General features: G+C 45.4%; 1 protein-coding gene across 1 annotated transcript in view; it reads left to right on the forward strand.

Moving 5' to 3' along the window:
• Positions 1–20,759, forward strand: part of PRICKLE2 (prickle planar cell polarity protein 2) — a gene marked incomplete at both ends in the record, with an annotated part of 337,443 nt that overhangs the window by 264,290 nt on the left and 52,394 nt on the right. The window contains 3 exon segments of the mRNA XM_082848660.1: positions 13,091–13,204; positions 16,090–16,227; positions 19,115–19,318. Coding sequence (XP_082704786.1) covers positions 13,091–13,204; positions 16,090–16,227; positions 19,115–19,318 — 456 coding nt within the window.

The following is a 20,759-nucleotide window of genomic DNA, read 5'->3' on the forward strand; positions in this document are numbered from 1 at the left end:
GTGGCGCAGTGGTTGGGGGTCCGCCTGCCGATGCAGGGGACACGGGTTCGTGCCCCGGTCTGGGAAGATCCCACATGCCGCGGAGCGGCCATGGCCGCTGAGCCTGCGCGGCCGGAGCCTGTGCTCTGCAACGGGAGAGGCCACAACAGTGAGAGGCCCGCGTACCGCAAAAAAACAAAGGTAATAAATACTCAAACCTCATCACTTCATGATTACTTTCCCATATTTTACTGTTATCTGGGCTCTTGAGGTTATTTCGTTTAGTAGATCCATACAGTAGAAATACTGTATAATTGTATGCATCTCTTCCCTATCCCACATGCAGTGATGTCACATTGGTAGCTTGAAATCAGCCCTAGTAGGATTATTTATACCATGGAAATTGGCAAATGCTACAGATGTAGGATTGATTTATTGTTTTTTGAAACTCTGAAGTGTTTTTCTCTGCCTCTAATGGCTTCTGCATTATAGTCATTTGCCTACTTGTCTTATACTTCCTTCAACCAGGGGTAGTTTCTTATGCATGTGTGTGTCCTTTCCACACAAGTACCCCAGGGTTCCTTGCATGTGGTATTCTGTTAAGGCAGCCTGAGCAGGCTACCACAGACTGGGTGGCTTCAACAATAGAAATTTTTTGCTTCACAGTTTTGGAGGCTGGAGGTCCAAGGTCAAGGTGCAGGCAGGGTTGGTTTCTGGTGAGACCTCTCTTGACTTGCATTCAGCCACCTTCTTGCTGTGTCTTCACATGGCCTTTCCTCTGTTCATGAGCACTCCTAGTGTCTCTCCCTCTTCTTACAAGGATATCAGTCCTTTCTGATTACAGCCCCAATCTTGTCACCTCATTTAACCTTAATACCTCCTGAAAGGCTCTTTCTCCAAATACAGTCACTTTAGGGCTTACGGTTTCAGTGTGTGAACGGGGAGGCGGGCAGCGCAGTTCAGTCCATAAAATAGACATTTATGACTTATGGATTAGATTGCTTTGAAGCCAAGAAATATCGATCCTTCACTGTGTGCCTTTTTGCTAGTTACATTACAGGCAGACCTCAGAGATGTGCAGTAGCAGTTCCAGACCACCACAGTAAAGCAGGTATTGCAATAAAGTCACAAATTTTGTGGTTTCCCAGTGCATGTAAAAGTTATATTTATACTATACTGTAGTCTGTTAAGTGTGCAACAGCATTATGTCAGAAAAAATGTACATTCCTTAATTTAAAAACACATTATTGCTTAAAAATGCTAAGCATCATCTGAGCCCTCAACAAGCTGTAATTTTTTTATTTTTATTTTATTTTTTTTGCGGTACGTGGGCCTCTCACTGCTGTGGCCTCTCCCGTTGCGGAGCACAGGCTCTGGACGCGCAGGCTCAGCGGCCATGGCCCACGGGCCCGGCCGCTCCGCGGCATATGGGATCCTCCCGGACTGGGGCACGAACCCGTGTCCCCTGCATCGGCAGGCGGACTCTCAACCACTGCGCCACCAGGGAAGCCCTGTAATGTTTTTGCTGGAGGGTCTTGCCTTGATAGTGATGCTGCTGACTGATCAGGGTGCTGGTTGCTGAAGTTGGGATGGCTGTGGCAGTTTCTTAAAATTAAACAACAGTGACGTTTGCTGCACCGATTGACTCTTCCTTTCACGAACAGTTTCTCTCTAGCACGGCAGTGCTATTTGATGGCATTTTCCCCACAGCAGAACTTCTTTGAAAATTGGAGTCAGTCTTCTCAACACCCCCCCACCCCCCACCCCCCCCACCCCACCAATGCTTTATCAAGTAAGTTTATGTACTGTTCTAAATCATTTGTTGTCATGTCAACAGTCTTCATAGCATCTTTACCAGGAGTAGATGATATCTCGAGAAACCACTTCCTTTGCTTATCTATAAGAAGCAACGGCTCATCTGTTAAAGTGCTATCATGGGATTGCAGCGAATCATTCTAATCTTCAGGCTCCACTCCTAATTCTAGTTCTCTTGTTATTTCCACCACACGTGCAGTTACTTCCCCCACTGAAGTCGTGAACCCCTCAAAGTCATCCATGAGGGTTGGAATGAACTTCTTCCAAACTCCTGTGAATGTTGATATTTTGACGTCTTCTCATGAATCATGGATGTTCTTCCTGGCATCTAGAATGGTGAATCCTTTCCAGAAGGTTTTCAGTGGACTTTGCCCAGAGCCATCAGAGGAACCCCTTTCTTTCCCAGCTGTAGCCTTCTGAAATGTATTTCTTAAATAATAAGAGTTGAAGGTCGAAATGGCTCCTTGGGCTGCAGAATGGATCTTCGTTAACAGGCATGAAAACAGTATGAATCTCATTGTACATCTTCATCAGAGCTCTTGGGTGACCAGGTGTACCGTCCGTGAGCAGTAATACTTTAAAAGGAATCTTTTTTTCTGAGCAGTAGGTCTCAACAGTGGCTTAAAATATTCAGTAAACCATGCGTAAACAGATGTGCTGCCATCCGGGCTTTGTTGTTCCCTTTATAGAGCACAGGCAGAGTGGATTTAGCATAATTCTTAAGGGCCGTAGGATTTCGGAGTGGTGAACGAACATTGACTTCAGCTTAAGGTCACCAGCTGCTTTAGCCCCTAACAAGAGAGTCAGCCTGTCCTTTGAAGCTTTGAAGCCAGACATTGACTTCTCTTCTGTAGCTATGAAAGTCCTAGATGGCATATTCTACCAATGTGTGGCTGTTTTGTCTACATTGAAAAGCTGTGGTTTAGCGTAGCCCCCTTCATGAATTAGCTTAGCTAGATCTTCTGGATAACTTGCTGCAGCTTCTACATCACCTCTTGCTGCTTCTCCTTGCACTTTTATGTTATGGAGAAGGCTTCTTTCCTTAAACCTCACGAATCAACCTCTGGTAGCTTCAAACTTTTCTTCTGTAGCTTCCTCACCTCTCTCAGCCTTCATAGAATAGAAGCGAGTTAGGATCTTGCTCTGGATTAGGCTTTGGCTTAAGGGAATGTTGTGGCTGGTTTGATCTTCTATCCAGACCGCGAACACTGTCTCCATATCAGCAATAAGGCTGTTTTGCTCTCTTATCATTTGTGTGTTCACTGGAGCAGCACTTTTCATTTCCTTTGAGAATTTTTTATTTGCATTCACTACTTGGCTAACTGTTCGGAGAAAGAGGCCTAGATTTCAGCCTATCTCAGCTTTCGACACGCCTTTTTCACGAAGTTTAATCATTTCTAGCTTTTGATTTAAAGTGAGAGATGTGTAACTCTTCCTTTCACTTGAACACTTAGAGGCCATCGTAGGATTGTTAATTGGCCTAATGACAATATTGTTGTGTTTCAGGGAATAGGGAAGCCCATGCTGAAAGGGAGAGATGGGGGAATGGTTGGTTGGTGGAACAGTCAGAACACACACAACATTTATCAATTAAGTTCGATAAACGGGCGTGCTTCGTGGTGCCCCAAAGCAATTCCAGTAGTAACTGATCACAGCAGCTACTCACCCGAATATGCCCATTCTCCCCTGAGAGCATACTATCACTTAATAAATCCTCGATTTGCTTTCTCGGAAAAAAAAAAAAAAAATCACTGATCACAGATTATTATAACTAATAAAATGACAGTGAAAAGGTTTGGAATATTGGGAGAATTACCAGAGAATGTGACACAGAGGCACAAAGTGAGAGAATCCTATTGGAAAAATGGTGCTGATGGACTTGCCTGTCGCAGGATTGCCACAAACCTTCAATTTGTAGAAAACACCATATCTTCAAAGCACAGTAAAGCAAAGCTCACTAAAATGATGTGTGCCTGTATAACATTTGAGCCTCATAGCAATATTTCAAAGTAAATATTATTGCCCCCATTTTACAGATAGGAACATTGACTCTATAAGAGATAAAAAAAATTTGTCCAACTGTGTACACATGGGAAGTGTTCAGTCCATCCATTATTCAGACCCAGACAGTGTGACTCCAAACACTTAGCCACTCTAAGAAACTGCTACCCTGCTTTTTCATACACATGTACGTGTGTATTTTGTCTAAAGGCAATATTGAAACTGTTATCCAAAAAGTAAGCAACTGTTAGGGAATTTTTAGTAGCATATACGCAAATGTGTAGACATTCTGCAAAGTGTTTTGGTAAAATTGAGGTGGGGCGGTCTTGTAATTGCACCTTAAAGGGAGAGTATTGAAACTCCCAGTTCTTCCGTTTCTAAGACCTCTTCTTTAAGATAGGATAAAATAAATAACTGTCAGATAATGCTCCAAACTAAATGGAGAGTATTTTCTAACTAGACATTGAGGTGTAATATTCTAAATTTAAAAAATTTGTAACGAAAAGGATTGGAAAGGGAGCGAGCGTGTGAGCGCAGACAGGCATAGCTGCAGAACAGCTCACCTGATTTTGAGTCACAGTACTTGCTTAGGACGTAATGTGATTACTTTCTTTAATTTCTGTAAACAGAGTTGACTCAACTTGAAAGAAGTTCTCTGGCTTCAAATCAAAAGGGGTGTTGCTTTTGTCCCTTCCTCTTAAAGAAACAGTACATTGACAGTTATTTTATTCATCCTTTTCTTAGCGTGTCCATCATGTACCCCACATCAGTGATCTTTGGTGAAAAAGCAAGTGCTTAGGTGGCATGAAGTGAAACTCTATGAGCTTTACTCTGGTTCCTTCTGAAACCTCACCTCTGTGTTCTGTTGCTGCATGTCCCTGTTCACATCCATTGATAAACCAGAAAGGCAGAGAGATGAGATCTGAACACAGCACGCATTCGTTCAGCAAACATTTGTTGAGCACCTACTGTGTGTGACACCTTTTTCTGGGGATAAATGGTGCCCAAAGCCCTGGGCATTCACATTCTAGAGGGAAAAGAGAGACAATGAACAAGTAGATTATGTATCAGCAACTGGTAAATTATTTGTAGAAAAGAAGGTTAAGGGTTTACCATTTTCAGCACTACTGACATTTTGATCCAGATCATTCTTTACTGTGGAAACCACCCTACGCATTGTAGGAGGTTTAGCAGCATCCCTGGCGACCCACTTTATGTCAATAGCACATGCGCGCGTGCACACACACACACACACACACACACACACACACACACCAGTTGTGACAACCGAAAATGTCTCCAGACGTTGCCGAATATCCCTTGGGGGTCAACATTAGCCCCAGTTGAGAAGCGTTGGTCTAAAGAGTAAGAGGTGGAGGTACTGATATATTGGGATCAGGGAAGACCTACCTCTCTTTTAAGGTGACTTTTGAGCAAAGACTGGAAGAAGTGAGAATAGGCATCCTGTAAATATCTGGGGGAAGAATGTTTGCAGCAGAGAATGGCTAGTGCAAAGGCACTGAGGTGAGAGGAACAGCAAGGAGGCCACTGTGAGCAGGACTGAACAGGAAGAATGTAGCAAGTGATAAGATCAGCCAGCTCTTCAGGAAGCCAGATCATGATCCTGTAGTGAGGACTTTGGCTTTGAATCACAGGGTGATGGGAAGTCATGAAGGGTTTTGAGAAGAGCAGTGAGTGATGGGGCCTGGTTTATCTTCACACGGGGTTGTTCTTGCTGAACACCTGCAAAGGGCACAAAGGTGAAAGCCAGGGTCCAGAGCAGCTGTGGCAATAATTCCAGTGAGCCACTTAGTCAAGGCTGGACTGGTTGTGAGGGGATGGGGGAAAGTGACTGGATTCTGGGTATATTTTGAACCTAAATCTGACATGGTTTGCTGTTGAATCAGACATCGGCTGTGAGCGGAAAAGAAAAGAAGGGGTCTTTGAAATATTCTTCTTTGAAAATACCCCAAATGGGCTTTTATTGTTGCTTTTTGATCCTAATCCTATGGGAGTTTAAGCGCGATGCAGACATTGGTTAGTCATTAGGTTTTAGACTGTTATTTCCTAAATTACTTCCTGAGTAAACCAATTAAACTTATAATGTGCGTCTGCAGGAGAAAAGGGAAGGAGCCAAGCTCGGTATGATTTTCCCTCTTAGACGCTGCTTAGCAACACTTTTCTCCTGTTGCTTGGGTAATGAAATTCGGGCAGGTGGGAGCCATATGAACAAACGGGCCCTCAGAAGCAGCCTGTCACCCCGTGCTCATAGGTACAGTACTACCTGATTATTCTCCAGGTCCCCATTTGGGAACTAGTGTGCACTTTTCATAAAAACCACCATGTGCCTCCAATTCACGCAACATCTCTCCCTTCTCTGTAGCACCTGCCTTCTGAGACCTCAGGCATATGCTAGATATTGCCTCCCCAGATTGAGGTAGATTAACCAAGGTTCCAAGCTTCTTAAACTGTGGGAGAGGGAGAATGTGAAATAAAGGCTCGATCTTCTAGTTAGTCTCTGAGTTAAGATGGGCTTTTATAAAACCTTCCAAGTGTGTCAGCCCACATCAGTGATTACACTCCGGGAGTTTTTACCTTTACCTTGTAAAGTCACATTTGCTTTCCCCTTAAAGCAGTGTTTCTCCTGGTTGGGTGTGAGGTTTTTAATAAGAATGCAGAATTCTGGGCTCTATTTCAGACCCAGAGGGATAAAAATGGGAATAATGTTCAATAAGGGCCCCACATGATTCTGTAGTATGCTAACATTTGAGAACTATTGCTCTATCATTAGGAATTGCATTCACTTCCAAGTAACTGAAATGTAAATAAAGAACTGGTTTATTTCTCTTATTGTTTAAAGAAGTTCAGTGATAGGCAACCCAGGACTAGTATGATGGCTCTATGGTATATTCAAAAACTCCCATTCTTAAGGTTACTTCACGGTATAAGATGGCTGCTGGACCTCCTGCTGTTGAGTGTACATTGCAGCCAGGAAGCAGGAAGGAAGGGGAACTTGGGCAAAAAGACCTTTGTCAACTACTTGGCCTCCTTTAAAAGAGCTCTCCCAGAAGTCACATCTTTACATGTCATTGGCCAGAATTTATTCCGATGGCCACATGTAGCTACTCCAGAGGTACAGAAATACTGTCCTCAGCTGGGCATATTGATGCTCTAAGTAAAATGATGGTATTCTAATTAAGGAAGAAAAGAAAATGGCTACGATTGGTCAGCCATCTCTGCCAGAACTCCCTTACACCATCATACCATGGTGGTGTGGAAAGACTTGAATTTGGAGTACATCATTTTACTTACTGTCAGTCCATTTTGAACCATATGTTGGTTATGTTATGGAGAACACCAAGGGAAAGCATGTTCATCATTTCTGTGGTCAATCATGCAGACATATTAGGAATTTACTATATCTTTTTGTCTTCTTTTCCATCCATTTGCTAGTCTTTTTTTTTTTCCCCTTGATAAATAAGCCCAAGAATCCATGCAAAACAGAGGGAGACGATGAGGAAGCCAAGCTCAGAAGTGGCCCTGCCATGTTTTAGCTGTGTGACTCTCAATCTGATGAGTGTAATGTACCACCTGCAGGCTGTGGGGAGGGTTCACACGCCACTGCATATAAAAACACTTCAGGCATAAGAGCAACTCCATAAAAAAAAAAATGTTCCTTGATCCCTTCCTTCATTCGGACTGTGAAGGACAGTTGGTTCTAAATTCAGCCCCAAAATTCTGACTTCTTTGTTGGGTTCCCGCTCTAAGAAAATAGGAATGCTTTTGATATGGAAAATGTACCAGCCCCAAATTTGAGCACTTTGCCATTAGGATTTCTCGTTGTTGTAGGAACTGGTGGAATCCCCTTGCTTAAGGATGTGTGTAGGTGTAGAAGGAGACGTGTACAAAATTGAGTGAAACTGAACAAGTTCTTTTGCCTCCTCTGGGTCTCCTGGGGTGCCTGGCAATCCCATGGGTTGGCTGTTGAAGGAAAACACTTGGGTGACTCTAAAACTCTTAAAATGGGCTCCCTTGAACCAACAGCAGGGGCATCCCCTGAGAAATGGTTAGAAATGCAAATGATCGCCCTCGCCCCCCAAGGCCCCCTGAATTAGAAATGTGTATTTTAGCAAGCCTTCCAGGTGGTTCTGGTGGAAGCTAACATTTGAGAACCACCGCTCTAAGCAAAGCACGTTTCTCTCCAACGAGGAGCCATTGACTCCCTGGCTTCGATCTCTGCTCAGGCAGAAGTGCTGGCAAACGTGCAGTTCCTTCTGACAAACCCAGTCTTTCCAGCTGGGCGAGGTCTTGCTTTGCAGACTTTATTTGTACACTGACTAAAGCTCTTACAATCCATCTGACACAGACTGACGTTATTGCCAAACCTCGCTGTTGGGAGTCACACTTTAAATAAAGGCCTTCAGCTATCTCATTTTCCTAAGGCAGTTTATTGTGTTCAGGATGCTTTTGTTGGGAGGAAATGTACCTCGTGTGGCTACACCCAGCGCACAATCACAGGGCACCTCTACCTGGGAATCTGTAAATGGAGCGAAGTTCCTAGCACGTTCCACAGACGTGCCGGATAATAGCTGGGTAATGATCATCACTGACAAAGTTCCATTGGATTTGACTATTTACTTGTAAAAATTAACAAGTGAGGGCTTCCCTGGTGGCGCAGTGGTTAAGAGTCCGCCTGCCGATGCAGGGGACACGGGTTCGTGCCCCGGTCCGGGAAGATCCCACATGCCGCGGAGCGGCTAGGCCCGTGAGCCATGGCCGCTGAGCCTGCGCGTCCGGAGCCTGTGCTCCGCAACGGGAGAGGCCACAACAGTGAGAGGCCTGCGTACTGCAAAAAAATAAATAAATAATAAAAATAACAAGTGAAATGTGTTTGGGCTAAAATGAGCAATCTGCAGGGTTTTCACAGGTGGTGCCAATTTTCACTTTTGTAGCGCCAGAAAGTATACTAAATATTTTCCCCTTACTATTGGTATGATTAGTGTTTGTTCTGAGCTATACAGTAGTTTTATTATGGAAGATGCCAAAGCATTTCCATGCATGTGGCATTTCCATGTTCAGCCAGAGACAGATTGGGAAAGAGAGCCGTTTCTCCCTCATTCCCATCTGTCTGCTAATCCCCTTTGCTCAATGAAGAGCTTGCAAAGTCCAGCTTCTAAACACCAGGAGGAGACACAGCAGCCACCATGAAGGGGGGTTATTTTTACTCCTGGACTTGAACAGGCTTTGAAGAGAATTGGACGTGGTAAAGGACCAACTCACTCTCCTGCCTCACAGCAAGTCAGATCACCTACCAGGTGATATGGGGGTGATTTGGTAGGTTGTTAATTAATAATTAGCTGATTTGGTTTGATAAACGGAGTCTTTTAGCAGGTAAGTTTTTAAGTCATCTGCCAAATTATTGGTTGCCTTGTGAGAAATTATGTTAGCACATTTTATATTGAAGGAATTATGGAAATACTGGTAGAGAAGATGCATTTTCAGTGGTGGTGATGAGTAGGCTGCAGTTATAGAAGGCAGCACAAGATGTGGGACTTCCCTGGTGGCTCAGTGGTTAAGAATCCACCTGCCAATGCAGGGGACACGGGTTCGAGCCCTGGTCCGGGAAGATCCCACATGCCACGGAGCAGCTAAGCCCGTGCGCCACAGCTACTGAGCCTGTGCTCTAGAGCCCGCGGGCCACAACTACTGAGCCCATGTGCCACAACTACTGAAGCCTGCACGCCTAGAGCCCATGCTCCACAACAAGAGAAGCCACCACAATGAGAAGCCCGCTCAAGGAAGAGTAGCCCCCGCTTGCCGCAGCTAGAGAAAGCCCGCACACAGCAACGAAGACCAAACGCAGCCAAAAAGAAATAAATTTATTTTTAAAAAAAGAAAAAGTAATTATATGTAATACCCGGTTCTTGAAATACCAGGTTCTGGAACAGTTGCCCTATAAGGTAGGAACCATTACTATCTTCATTTTATAGATGAAGAAAAATGACTTCACCAAGTTAAATAATCTGTTCCAATCATAAATATAGCCAGAGAGTAGCAGAGCTGGATCAGGTTCCATATGTATCTGATACCACAGTCATGGCTTTTAAAAAAAAAGCAGATCTACTGAAGCCCGCATGCCTAGAGCCCATGCACCACAACTAGAGAAGCCACCACAATGAGAAGCCCGCGCACCGCAACAAAGAGTAGCCCCCGCTCGCCGCAACTAGACAAAGCCTGCGCGCAGCAGCGAAGACCCAATGCAGCCAAAAATAATAAATAAAAATTTTTTTAAAAAAAGGCAACACAAGATGTCCAGCCAGGAAAGGTGTTCCACAAGAGTAGTCACTGCCTCTGGTGAGTTAAGGATTCGGTCTTTAAGATGGACATCAGCATACCAAGGTCCTTATTTACCACCTAAATATCTCTAGAGCTCTCCATCACTGCCTCCCCCTTAGTCCAATCATGTGTTGGGACTCCTTTATCCTCCAGTCTTAAAATGGCATGGAACCTCTCCATTCCGATCTCCAGGTGTGGCCCTTGCCCAAGATGGGGTAAACAGGAGCCTTCTGTAAGGAAGTGGGATTGAGCAAAGCTAGTCAGTCTAGGGTGGACTCTTGAACGGGGCTTGTGTAAACTCAAGTCCTGTGGGGAACAGATCTGCAGAGAGGAAAGAATAGAGCAAAGGTAGGCGGACACCAGGCTTAGGGAGATGGGAAATCCCTTACTAATCACCTTCCATTGGAAGTTTCCATTTCCTCAAGAGGCCCTACCATACTGCTGGGTTTTTTGAGAAAACACTACATCTTTATAATAATTTACCTTTTTTTCCCCTGAAACCAAGCTAGCTTAAATCGCATTTTATCCCTTGCAGCCTTCCTTCTTAGGCCAATTATAAGTGGGGGGCTCCCCAGGTTTGGTCTCACTCTACGAGCCGACAGTGTTGCCCTACCTCTTAAAATGGAAGGAATGCCAGGAAGATGTGGATGGTTCCATTTGGAGTATACCAGGCTGGACAATATACTTATTGCTGTGTATTCGTCTTATCTATTGTTATTGAGGGCCAAATGCTCTGTCTCCACTCTCATTTAATTACCACAATCGTATGAGGATTCGGAGAGGTTTTGTCAACTTGCTCAGGAACACGGGGATGGGAAAGGACAGAGCCATGACTGGGGGTTCAGATCTCCCTGGCCATGCTGTGGAAAGGTACAGGGAAAACTCCAGCCTGGGTCAGCCTTGGACGGTAGCAGAGAGACTTTCCTTGTTCAAGGGACCAGTTCAGAAGATGACGGCTCTGGGCAGTGAAGAGAGGGGTGTGTGAGTGATGAGGGGTGATTGAGAGGAAGGTCAGTGGAGCTGAAATCAGACTCTCTGTGATCAAGCATCCACAGCGATGCATTTTATTTTTTTTAGTTTATTTTATTGAAGTACGGTGGATTTACGATGTGGTGTTAATTTCTACTGTACAGCACAGTGATTCAGTTTTACATATATATCCATTCTATTTCACATTCTTTTCCACCATGGTTTATCACAGGATATAGTTCCCTGTGCTGTACAGTAGGACCTTGTTGTTTATCCACATAGTGATTCATTTTATATTAGCATTTGTCCCTAATGTTCTGTAACCGTAATGGGAGCTGTGAGAATGACAAAGTGATGTTTCCCCAAGGCTTTTCCACCGGTCATTTTTTGACCTGGGAGGCAAAGCCCATTCCCCAAGATACAGGGACGGGGCCTGCTGCTTTATATACCTGGCCCTTACCTGGTGAGGCATACGGGGCACGAATCTCCCGAGGACATAATGGTGTGCCAGTCTCTGATGGGCTCATCGCCAGCTTCTAATCCCAAACTAACTCGTGATCTGGGCTTGTATTTCTTCTCAGAGAGAGTGCCAGTAACTTGTGGGCTGCCTTCAAAACCCGGAACCGTTGCTTCCCATCCTGAGACTTGGCTTCCTGCCAGGTGCCTCTAGGGAGGGGTCGCAGGGCCCCGGGTCCCAAAAGCTGGCTGGTCTACAGCAAGAAGTCTGTTTATGTTTACCTTTGGGATTTGATCGAGAGGATGATACACACACGATGGTGAATGGTTACGATCATTTGTTACGAAAACGAGGATAGCTTTCACATTTTTTATTAAGGCTTTGTTATCACAAAACCTTCTTCCTCTCTCTTCTAACAATTATGATTTCGTTTCTGGAGATCAAAGTAGACAGAGCTTTCGCAGCTCTTCACTCCAGCATTCCCAAAGCGTGTGGTCATATCCAAGGCTCCCCACACTGAAGGGAATGTGACCAAGTTTGTGGAGCCTAACCAATATGTTGAATGTAGAGCCCCACGTCTTCTGTCTTCTCCATTTTGTTGAATGAATGCCTTGTTTCACAAGAGTTGGTCATGATGCTGAGAGACAGTTGAAAAGTATTTTCCATGATGTCATCTGACCTTGTGGGATTTTTTTTTTTTTTGGCCTCTCCTATATAAAGCATACCTTCTGTTTTGGCCAGTTTTTCCCCCTAGTTTTACATGCAGTTGGATGCTAGAATGTCTGTTTTCTTTTCTCAGGCAAAATTAGATGTTTGGTGCTTTCCCAAATAGTCGTTAGGGTTGAATGAGCCTCAGAAATTGGAAGAATATGTCCTAACAGCTGTAAACAGGAGCATTCTAGGGTGTACAAAAAAAGTCACGTTATGACAATTTTTAATTACACGCTCTGTATCCCAAATTCAGTGACTTTATTTATTTATTTATTTATTTATTTTTTTTGGTGACAGATCTGAGCTGCTGCCTGTTCTTACAAAAAGCCTAAAACCTAGAGGGCTTTTAATGTAGGTGGAGGCTGAGGGACCCAAGAGTTCTCCGCGCGCCAAAGACTGGTGTTGACTCCAGCGCCAGGGCAGGCGCTGACACATCGCTTTGGCTAGGAAGGCAGGTTACATGCTGGAGACTCACAGAGAAAATGGTAAAGCCAGCTCTCGGGGGAGCCTGCCGAGAAAGCCCTACCCTCCGGGTTCACCAGCATGTTTGCCAAAATCTCTTTTTCTAGGAAAGTTTGCTAGCTTTATTTTTCCCTTACAGAGAGAGGAAAAGCCCCAAGACATGGGTGATTTGTGGGACTCTTTCTTCAAGGATGAATTTCTCTGCCTGCAGTGAGAAACTCATATGCCGTTGAGTTTCACGAAGGACGGGGACAGCGGGAAGCAGATGTGTCCTGTTGTGGGAATCATCTCCCCAGGATGTGGGAGTGGGCAGGTGGTTTGAGTAATGGGCGAGTTACCTGTGTGCTTTCCATCCTTCAGGTTCACCAGTACTATAGCTGTCTCCCAGAAGAGAAAGTTCCCTATGTCAACAGTCCTGGAGAGAAACTTCGAATCAAGCAGCTATTACACCAGCTGCCGCCACATGACAATGAGGTAAGGGGCTAGAGGGGCCTTCGTAAGACTTTTCTTAGAACTTTCTCAGAACTTTCTGTGAACTGTTACCTTTTTCATAATCAGAATGCTCATTATCTGTGAGATCCCCAACGAAAAAGTCTGGCGGTTTAGGTTTTAGCTTCCTTAATTAGAACTAAAAGAAACCGTCGGACACCTTCTGGGGAGGGTTACCGAAAAGCAGAATCTCATTATGGACTGGATTCGCCTCTGTGCCTGGCACTACTAGCTATTTGAGGTAACTGGGGAGCACTAAAATTTAAAAGTTCAAGTCCAGGTTTTGTTAGTTGAAGGACGTGCGATGCTGGTTGCCTGAGCCTGTTAGATGATTGAGATTCCCTGGGCAGTTCAAGTCCGGCACAAACTTTGAGAGTCTCTTGAATTTTCAGCATCATTTCTTAGTAAATGAGTATGTAAGTTTTCCACCTTACACTGTAGTAGAAGTTACATGTCCCGATTTGCAGCTGTGAACATTTGTGTTTTTGTCGTTTCCAGTCCAACTTGGCAAGGTCACCCCTTATACTCTTGAAAGTATGACTCGCAGGCCGTCCTTTTTTCTGAACCCAGATACAGGGCACTATAAGCAGGCATTCATCGTCTTTGAACTCAGATTGATCCTAAAGGGAAATTTGTAAATACGCTTTTAAGAGATCATCACGCTTGGGAGGTTTAGATTTGCAAACTAGAAATTAATTCTCAAGTATCTGGTTTTTAAAAATAGTGATCCTACAGAATCGCATTGTCTGCTTAACTCTGATTGTGATTTAAAGAAAAACACAACTTTAAGTTGAAAGGAGAAATTTAAAACCCCTTCAGAGAGCTGGACCCCAGCTTTTTACCAACTGCCCCCACCCACAAGCTCAGTCCCTGAGGAAATGAGTGAGTACTTTTTTAGTCTTTATCTTCCCACATTTGAATAAAAGGAATAAATCAAGAGCCTCAAAAGTGAATTTGAATAAGTGGAGCCAAAGCTTAAAAACTGAAGCAACTCCCTAGAAAGACAGTCACAGTTCCCTTTCCTATTGTTTATTTCAGACTTCAGAAAACACATTTAAATAATGCTTTCTCCTTTAAAGAGGAGAGCAAGCTTTGTAACCAGATGACCAGTTAACTAATTTGGAATTGAAAGTGTGGGTTTTTACAAGCAGGAGGGGTGTGCCTTTCTTTCAGAGCATGTCCCTAAATTGTCAGTGGTGTAACCATATATTCTGGGCCGTTCAGGTCCTTGCATTTCTTTCTCCACATGAAGACTTTTTTTTTTTTTTTTTTAACATTTTTTTACTCAATAGAGGGAAGTGATCTGCTCTTTTCTGCTTTTGAATGATTAATTCTATTTATGGTTAACTGTGGTTTCATGAAAAGAGACCCTTCAAATTTCGTCTTCCTGTTGGTGAGAACTGCTTACATGTGACCCCGTAGACAGATTTGCCCATTTGACGTGGCCTTTTTAAGGACAGAGGGTGAATCTAAAGTAAATATTTGATCATTCTCTTTTTCACCCAGATTAGACAATTCTGATGTATACAGCTGCCGTGGTTTTCAAACTAGTCCTGGTTCAAAGGTTTCCCTTTAACCATCTGTAGGACAGATCATCGGGGCAAGTCGGTTAAACTTGCTGATGCTCAGATTATTCTAAAGTAAGATGGGGTGGGATTAGAACCATGTTTCCCGAAGTGTAGCAGGTCCATGATGACTTTGGTTGGTACGTGGTCATGGCACTAAATAATACTGAACCACATAGTGAGAGACTCACTGCCTTTTCAGTTGCATTTCATTGCTTGTGACTGAGTTGTCAAGGGGGAGATTTTAGTTTGGGGGGAGCAGGTATCTCACACCTCTCCATCTCCTGCTACTTTCCATTTTTAAGTAACAGCGTCAAGAACCTCCGTTTCAGAATCTCCGACGAGCAAAAGTAGCCAGCTAGAATCCAGCGATGTGGTTTTGTTTTCAGTCTCGTATTTAGTTTTATGGTCGCTCTGTTTTTTTCACAAGTGATACTGCTTTTCTATTTTTAGTCATAATATACTTTCTTTTCAAGTAAATGTATTCAAGTAAAAAACAGTGAGTCCGTTTTTAAAACAGTGTTAAGTAAACAATAGTTCAAGATGATAGCAAAATTCCCAAGGTGTGCATAAATAAAAGAGAGAATGGGAAATAGCAGATTTGAATATCTTTAATGTCCCTCCCTTAATTCTGTGAGTTTCGGTGTCGGACAAGAAGGAAAATATCTTATGCAAGTTGATGCATTAACCAAAGCCCAGCGGGCAGTCCTCTCCCTCCTACACACAGATAAACACGCGCAGGGACTCCCGTGAAGTAACACAGATAGCGCTGGGCCCACTCCTCAGTTTCACGCCTTTGGTTCCCATCTCATTTTGGGAAACAGAAGCTGTGAGCACGTTGACCGCTATTCTGGCTCGTTGGCCCGGAGCCATTCTTTGGCGTCAAGGATCGTTTCCATGGGCACATGGAGGTGAAAGTATCAAGATCAATTTGAAGATGCAGATCACTTTGAAAGGAGGGGGAAGTCCCCGATCTTGACTTAGCAGCAAAGCTATCCCAGATGGTGTGGCTCTTAGTGTGGTGAGCAGAGTGTGCCCGTGAGGCCGAGGCACAGTTGCAGACCATTCATTGGCCTGCCCAAGAATGGGGCTCTGCAGTTTGGAGCCTTTAGGAAGCCCTTTTGATGGTCAGCAATCTCAGGTAGAGACTCACTGAAATAGCCCCCAGCCTGGTGGTGTTCAAGTGCCCACAAAGACTGTGAAACCAAATGGGAGTGTGTTTAGTGAGCACAGTCTGAGGCCTGGGCTTCAGGAACCCTCAGGAGCAAGGGTGACCCCTGCGTGCCATCCTCTGTGTCTGTCCAGGTTCGCTATTGCAACTCCCTGGATGAGGAAGAGAAGAGGGAGCTGAAGCTCTTCAGCAACCAGCGGAAACGTGAAAACCTGGGTCGTGGCAATGTCAGGCCCTTCCCGGTCACCATGACAGGAGCGATCTGTGAACAGGTGAGCGTGGATCGCGAGGCGTGCCGAGGGGATTGCTCTGGCGTCCTTTCACTCGTTCATTCAACAGTTATTTTACTGAGAACCTACTTTGTAGGCCTGGGGGATACAGCCGTGGACAGAAGATTTGAAAGCTTGATCTTGCCCTTGTAAGGAGTTCCGTTCTAAGGGAGAAGTCAGACAGTAACATAAATAAGATAGAAAAAATTCAGTGGGGAAGGAGGTTAGTGTTGGGAGTGTGCAGTGGTTGCAATTTTCAGTAAACGGACGGGGAAGGCCCCGCAAAGACATGCAGGAACTGAGGGGGAGGGAGTCATGCAGATGGTGGAATGGGGGGCGTGGCTAAGGGAACAACAAGTTCAAAGGCCCTGTGGCAGGAGCCATTTCTGTTCTGTTTGAGGAACAGCAGGTTGGCAAGTGTGGCAGGGCAGAGGGGATAAAGAAGAGAATGAGTAGATGAAGTCATGTTTCACAGAGGGTTGGGTAAGCCACTGGAAGGAGATAGGGAGCTATTGGAAGGAGTTGAGCAGAGGAATGGCATGATGGAATTACATCTCAAAATGAGTCCTTTAGAAAGTGGAATTTGCCTGGACCATGGGTCAACCTCTTTCCCAGGGTCATCCCAGGAGCAGTGCCATTTAAGCAGGTGGCACACGGTCACCTCCTTGGATTTGAGGATTCTTTAGCAAAGTGCATGAAGCCCCCTGCATTCTTTCTAGGACCTCACTGAGTCGAAAGTCTGGATTTGTTTTTTCTTCGACTCTCCTGTAGAGTGCTCCGGGCATGGTGGAGGAGGGTTTTCAAGAAAGCAGGGTGGGAATCCAGCCTGCCTGGGTTCACCCTGCCCCACCTCTTGACCTCCAAAAGCCTTCTGGTGCTGATGGTCATATTTTGGGCACATCTCTTAGCCCTGCTGCTAAGACAGTAGCCCCATCTAACTCCTTAAGTGCTTTGGGGACCCATTCACATACTGAAAATATGTGAACTGGATTGAGGAAGAGAAGGCAAGATACTACCTGAGCGGAGGGGATGCCATTTGGGGGCCCTTTTTGGGGATTTCAGAGGGATAGTGTGGGAAGGCTCAGGTGGATGGAATGGAGATGCAACTTAACAGGGAAGCCAGAGGACCACAGATTTGGCAGTGGGATGGGGCCTTCATCCTTGACACCTGCCCCTGAGATGTAGGTGGTCAGAGGTTAAGATGTGAGATTCTGTGTGCTCAGTTCAGGGCCTCTGCCACTCTTGGGTCATTCTTCACCAGTCCCGGCGGACTTCCCTAAGACGATGGGAAGGGTGGGTGTTTCATGGGCAGGTGTCAAGAGTGGCATGGAAGAGTGACGAGAGCCTGGAGGCAGAAAGACATAAGATTGACTCAGGTTTCTGCCAGATGGCAGTGACCATGTTACTTTTCCTGATGGTTTTGCTGCAAAATGGGGCTAACAAATGCCTAGGTCATAGAATCACGGTGAGGATTCAGTGGGATTCCGTGTTGTTAAAGTAATTAAACAAGGAGGCCGTTGGACTGGGGTGGCTCTAATGCCTCGGTAGCCTATATCAGCAGCCCAAAACCTAAACCAGTCAGGGTAGTGGAATCCGAGAAAGTGAAACTGAACAACCGATTGCAAACAGCCAACCAGGCTTTCCCAAATAAGGGGACTGACTGCTTAATCCCTAGTCCCTGAAATACTTTCCGCGCTTTGCTTCCACGTCTTCTCTATAAAAATCTCTCCCCGGGTTCGTGACCTTGGAGCGCTCCCAACAACCTTTAGTTTGATGCTTGTAGCCCAATTCGAATCAGTGTTGGAGCAAATAAACTGGAAAACTTGAGTGTGCCTCAGTTTCCCTTTTAGAAGTATGCATACCTCAGCTACCAACGTTAGCACAAAAGGCAGGGGTAGCACTTTGCGTAACGTAATGTCTTTCTTATGTCTGGTCACTCGCATGAATGAGGCCCCCGAGACTATTCCATGAGACCTTGACTTTCTTTTCTATGAAGCGTCACAACCCTTCTGATGGCCAAGGTGTGGGAAAGGTTTGGAGGTCGCTTTTCTCCTCCTTGGACGTTGCCCCCAGCCACTCATGTGGAGCCGTAGTGCTGGACCCTCAGGCTGGGAACCTCAGGCCAACACCGTGGTCAGCAGAGAGCCTCCCCCCGGACCTGTTACCTCACACTTTACTCCTCCCTCAAAGACTGCACCGTATTCATTTTATCCCAGGTGCAACTGGAAGCGTGGGTCATCAGGGACTCTGCCTTGTTCCTTTCTGGGTAGGGGGAAGGAGCTTTGGAAATGAGTGAGAAGCTCAGGAAGGGGAGAAAGAAGCCCTTTTCATAGTCTGGCTTTAGGAGCGGCACCTTTTCTGTCGGGACTGTGTAAAAAGATGGTAGGTAAAAAAAGCATCCCTGAAAGGCTTCTAGAGAAGATGTTAAAAGTGGGCATATCTTTATGAACCCACTCCCTACCAACCAAAGTGCAGACCTCAGGTCCTCCCAGAGGCCCTCTGAACCCCCTCCCCACGCACGCATCACCCAAACCCCACACAGCCTACTCTTTCTAGCAGTAGTCCTGGCTGGGCCTCTGGAGGGAGTTGGCAGTATCTAAAAGATAATGAGACCTCCTGCTGGCAGACTTTTCCTTTCTCTCCCACCTTTGGGATTGCTTATTTTCTCAGTGACAGGGTCTTCCTCGTGTTGGCCCTAGGAGGGGCAGTGGGGGAAGGACAAGAAAACCCTGCCTGCCTGTGTGTAGAGCAGGTAGCACAGTAACTGATTTGCAAGTAAGCGCTCAGTCACCAGCTAGTGATGCCGGTGGTGGTCATGTGTCCCTCCCGCGTGGCGCTGAGAGACGGGGCGCCGGTGTTCCTCTTCCTGACGTTTCTGTTCGCCTTGCAGTGCGGAGGCCAGATCAACGGCGGGGACATTGCTGTGTTTGCGTCGCGCGCCGGACACGGTGTCTGCTGGCACCCACCCTGCTTTATCTGCACTGTCTGCAACGAGCTCCTGGTGGATTTGATCTACTTTTACCAAGATGGGAAGATATACTGTGGCAGGCACCACGCGGAGTGCCTGAAGCCGCGCTGCGCAGCCTGCGACGAGGTCAGAGTCCGCCCGGCTCCCTGGGTTACACCGTAGCCAGCACGTTGTCCTGTGCTTCCTGCATGGAAGAAAACCATAGGCCACTCCCCTCCCCTCTTATATTAACCCTTTCAGAAATGAAGCCCCACCATCCCTCGTTGCTAGAATGTCCAGGACTGTGACCTGCTTTACTGAATGTGACAGTCTCATGGGCCGCTAGGTGGAAGACAGTTTCTAGGGCTGAGGACATTTCCAGGGGCACTAGGTCAGTTCAGAACTCTAAAAATACAAGGCTTTGTGCAACTTGAGATTTCAGCCCAAATCCCAGGAAGTAATCATCGTCAGTAATAGTGTGTCGTCTATCTTAAAATCTTGGGTTTCCTGAGATGCGATGGGACGGTTTGGTTTGAGAAGACAAGAAAATGGGTAGCATGATTTGATCCTCCCACAATTTACAAAAGGTCTGATGAGCATTCAGGGGGCAGATGGCTACTCCGTCTGGAAACCTCTGCCCCACACTCTTAAGAGGTACTTGAATTTGCTTTTCCGAGTAAGAAAACAGTCCGGACACAAGGTTCATACCTGGTGTTTTCTCCCAGCAGAAGCACACCTAGGTGTGATCTGGGAGCTGAAAGATAGAAAACCTGGTTTAACTTAAAAGTTGGGGGCAGAAAGGAGAATGTTCTAAACCTGACTGATTTTATGGGACATATTAGGAGAAAGATCTTGGACAGGGGTTTCTTTGTGCATAAAGTAGGTTTTTGGTTCTTTCTGACCCTATAACCAGCAATGTGGGACCCTGAAAATAACACTCCTCTTTTTCATCCAGAGTCCACTATTAGCATGGGCATCTCTTCCTTAAAAGCCGCCAATCAGAGACTCACTCTTCTAGAAGGAAGTCAGTTGGCCTTATCTAACCTGGATTCTAATGCTACCAGTGATATTCAAAAGAGACCCTCTGGGCAGGTAGTTGGTCCAGTTCTAGTGATTCTGGGCAGCCCCTTTTCCTGCCTGCCTCAGTTTCCACATCTGAAAATTGGTGCTCATGATACTTAACATTATCTAATGGCAAATAGAATAGGATGATTAAAGTGGTTTGAAATTTTTGCTTATTGAGATCTTATTCATACAGCATAAGATTTACCCTTTTAACACGTACAATTCAGTGGTTTTTAGTGTATTCACAGAGTTGGACAACCATCACTACTGCCTAATTCCAGATCATTTTCATCACCGAAAAAGCAACACCAGGTCCATTAGCAGTCACTACTTTTCCCCTCCCTGTAGCCCCTGGCAACCAGTAATCTAGTCTCTGTCCCCATTAATTTACATATTCCAGACACTTCATATAAGTGGACTGATGCAGCATATGACCTTTTGTGTCTGGCTTTGTTCACTTAGCACAGTGTTTTTGCGGTTAACCCGAGTTCCAGCATGTATCAGTACCTTCCTTTTCATGGCT

Source organism: Leucopleurus acutus (assembly GCF_964270905.1).
Source record: "Leucopleurus acutus genome assembly, chromosome: 10".
In the NCBI taxonomy this organism is placed as follows: domain Eukaryota; kingdom Metazoa; phylum Chordata; class Mammalia; order Artiodactyla; family Delphinidae; genus Leucopleurus; species Leucopleurus acutus.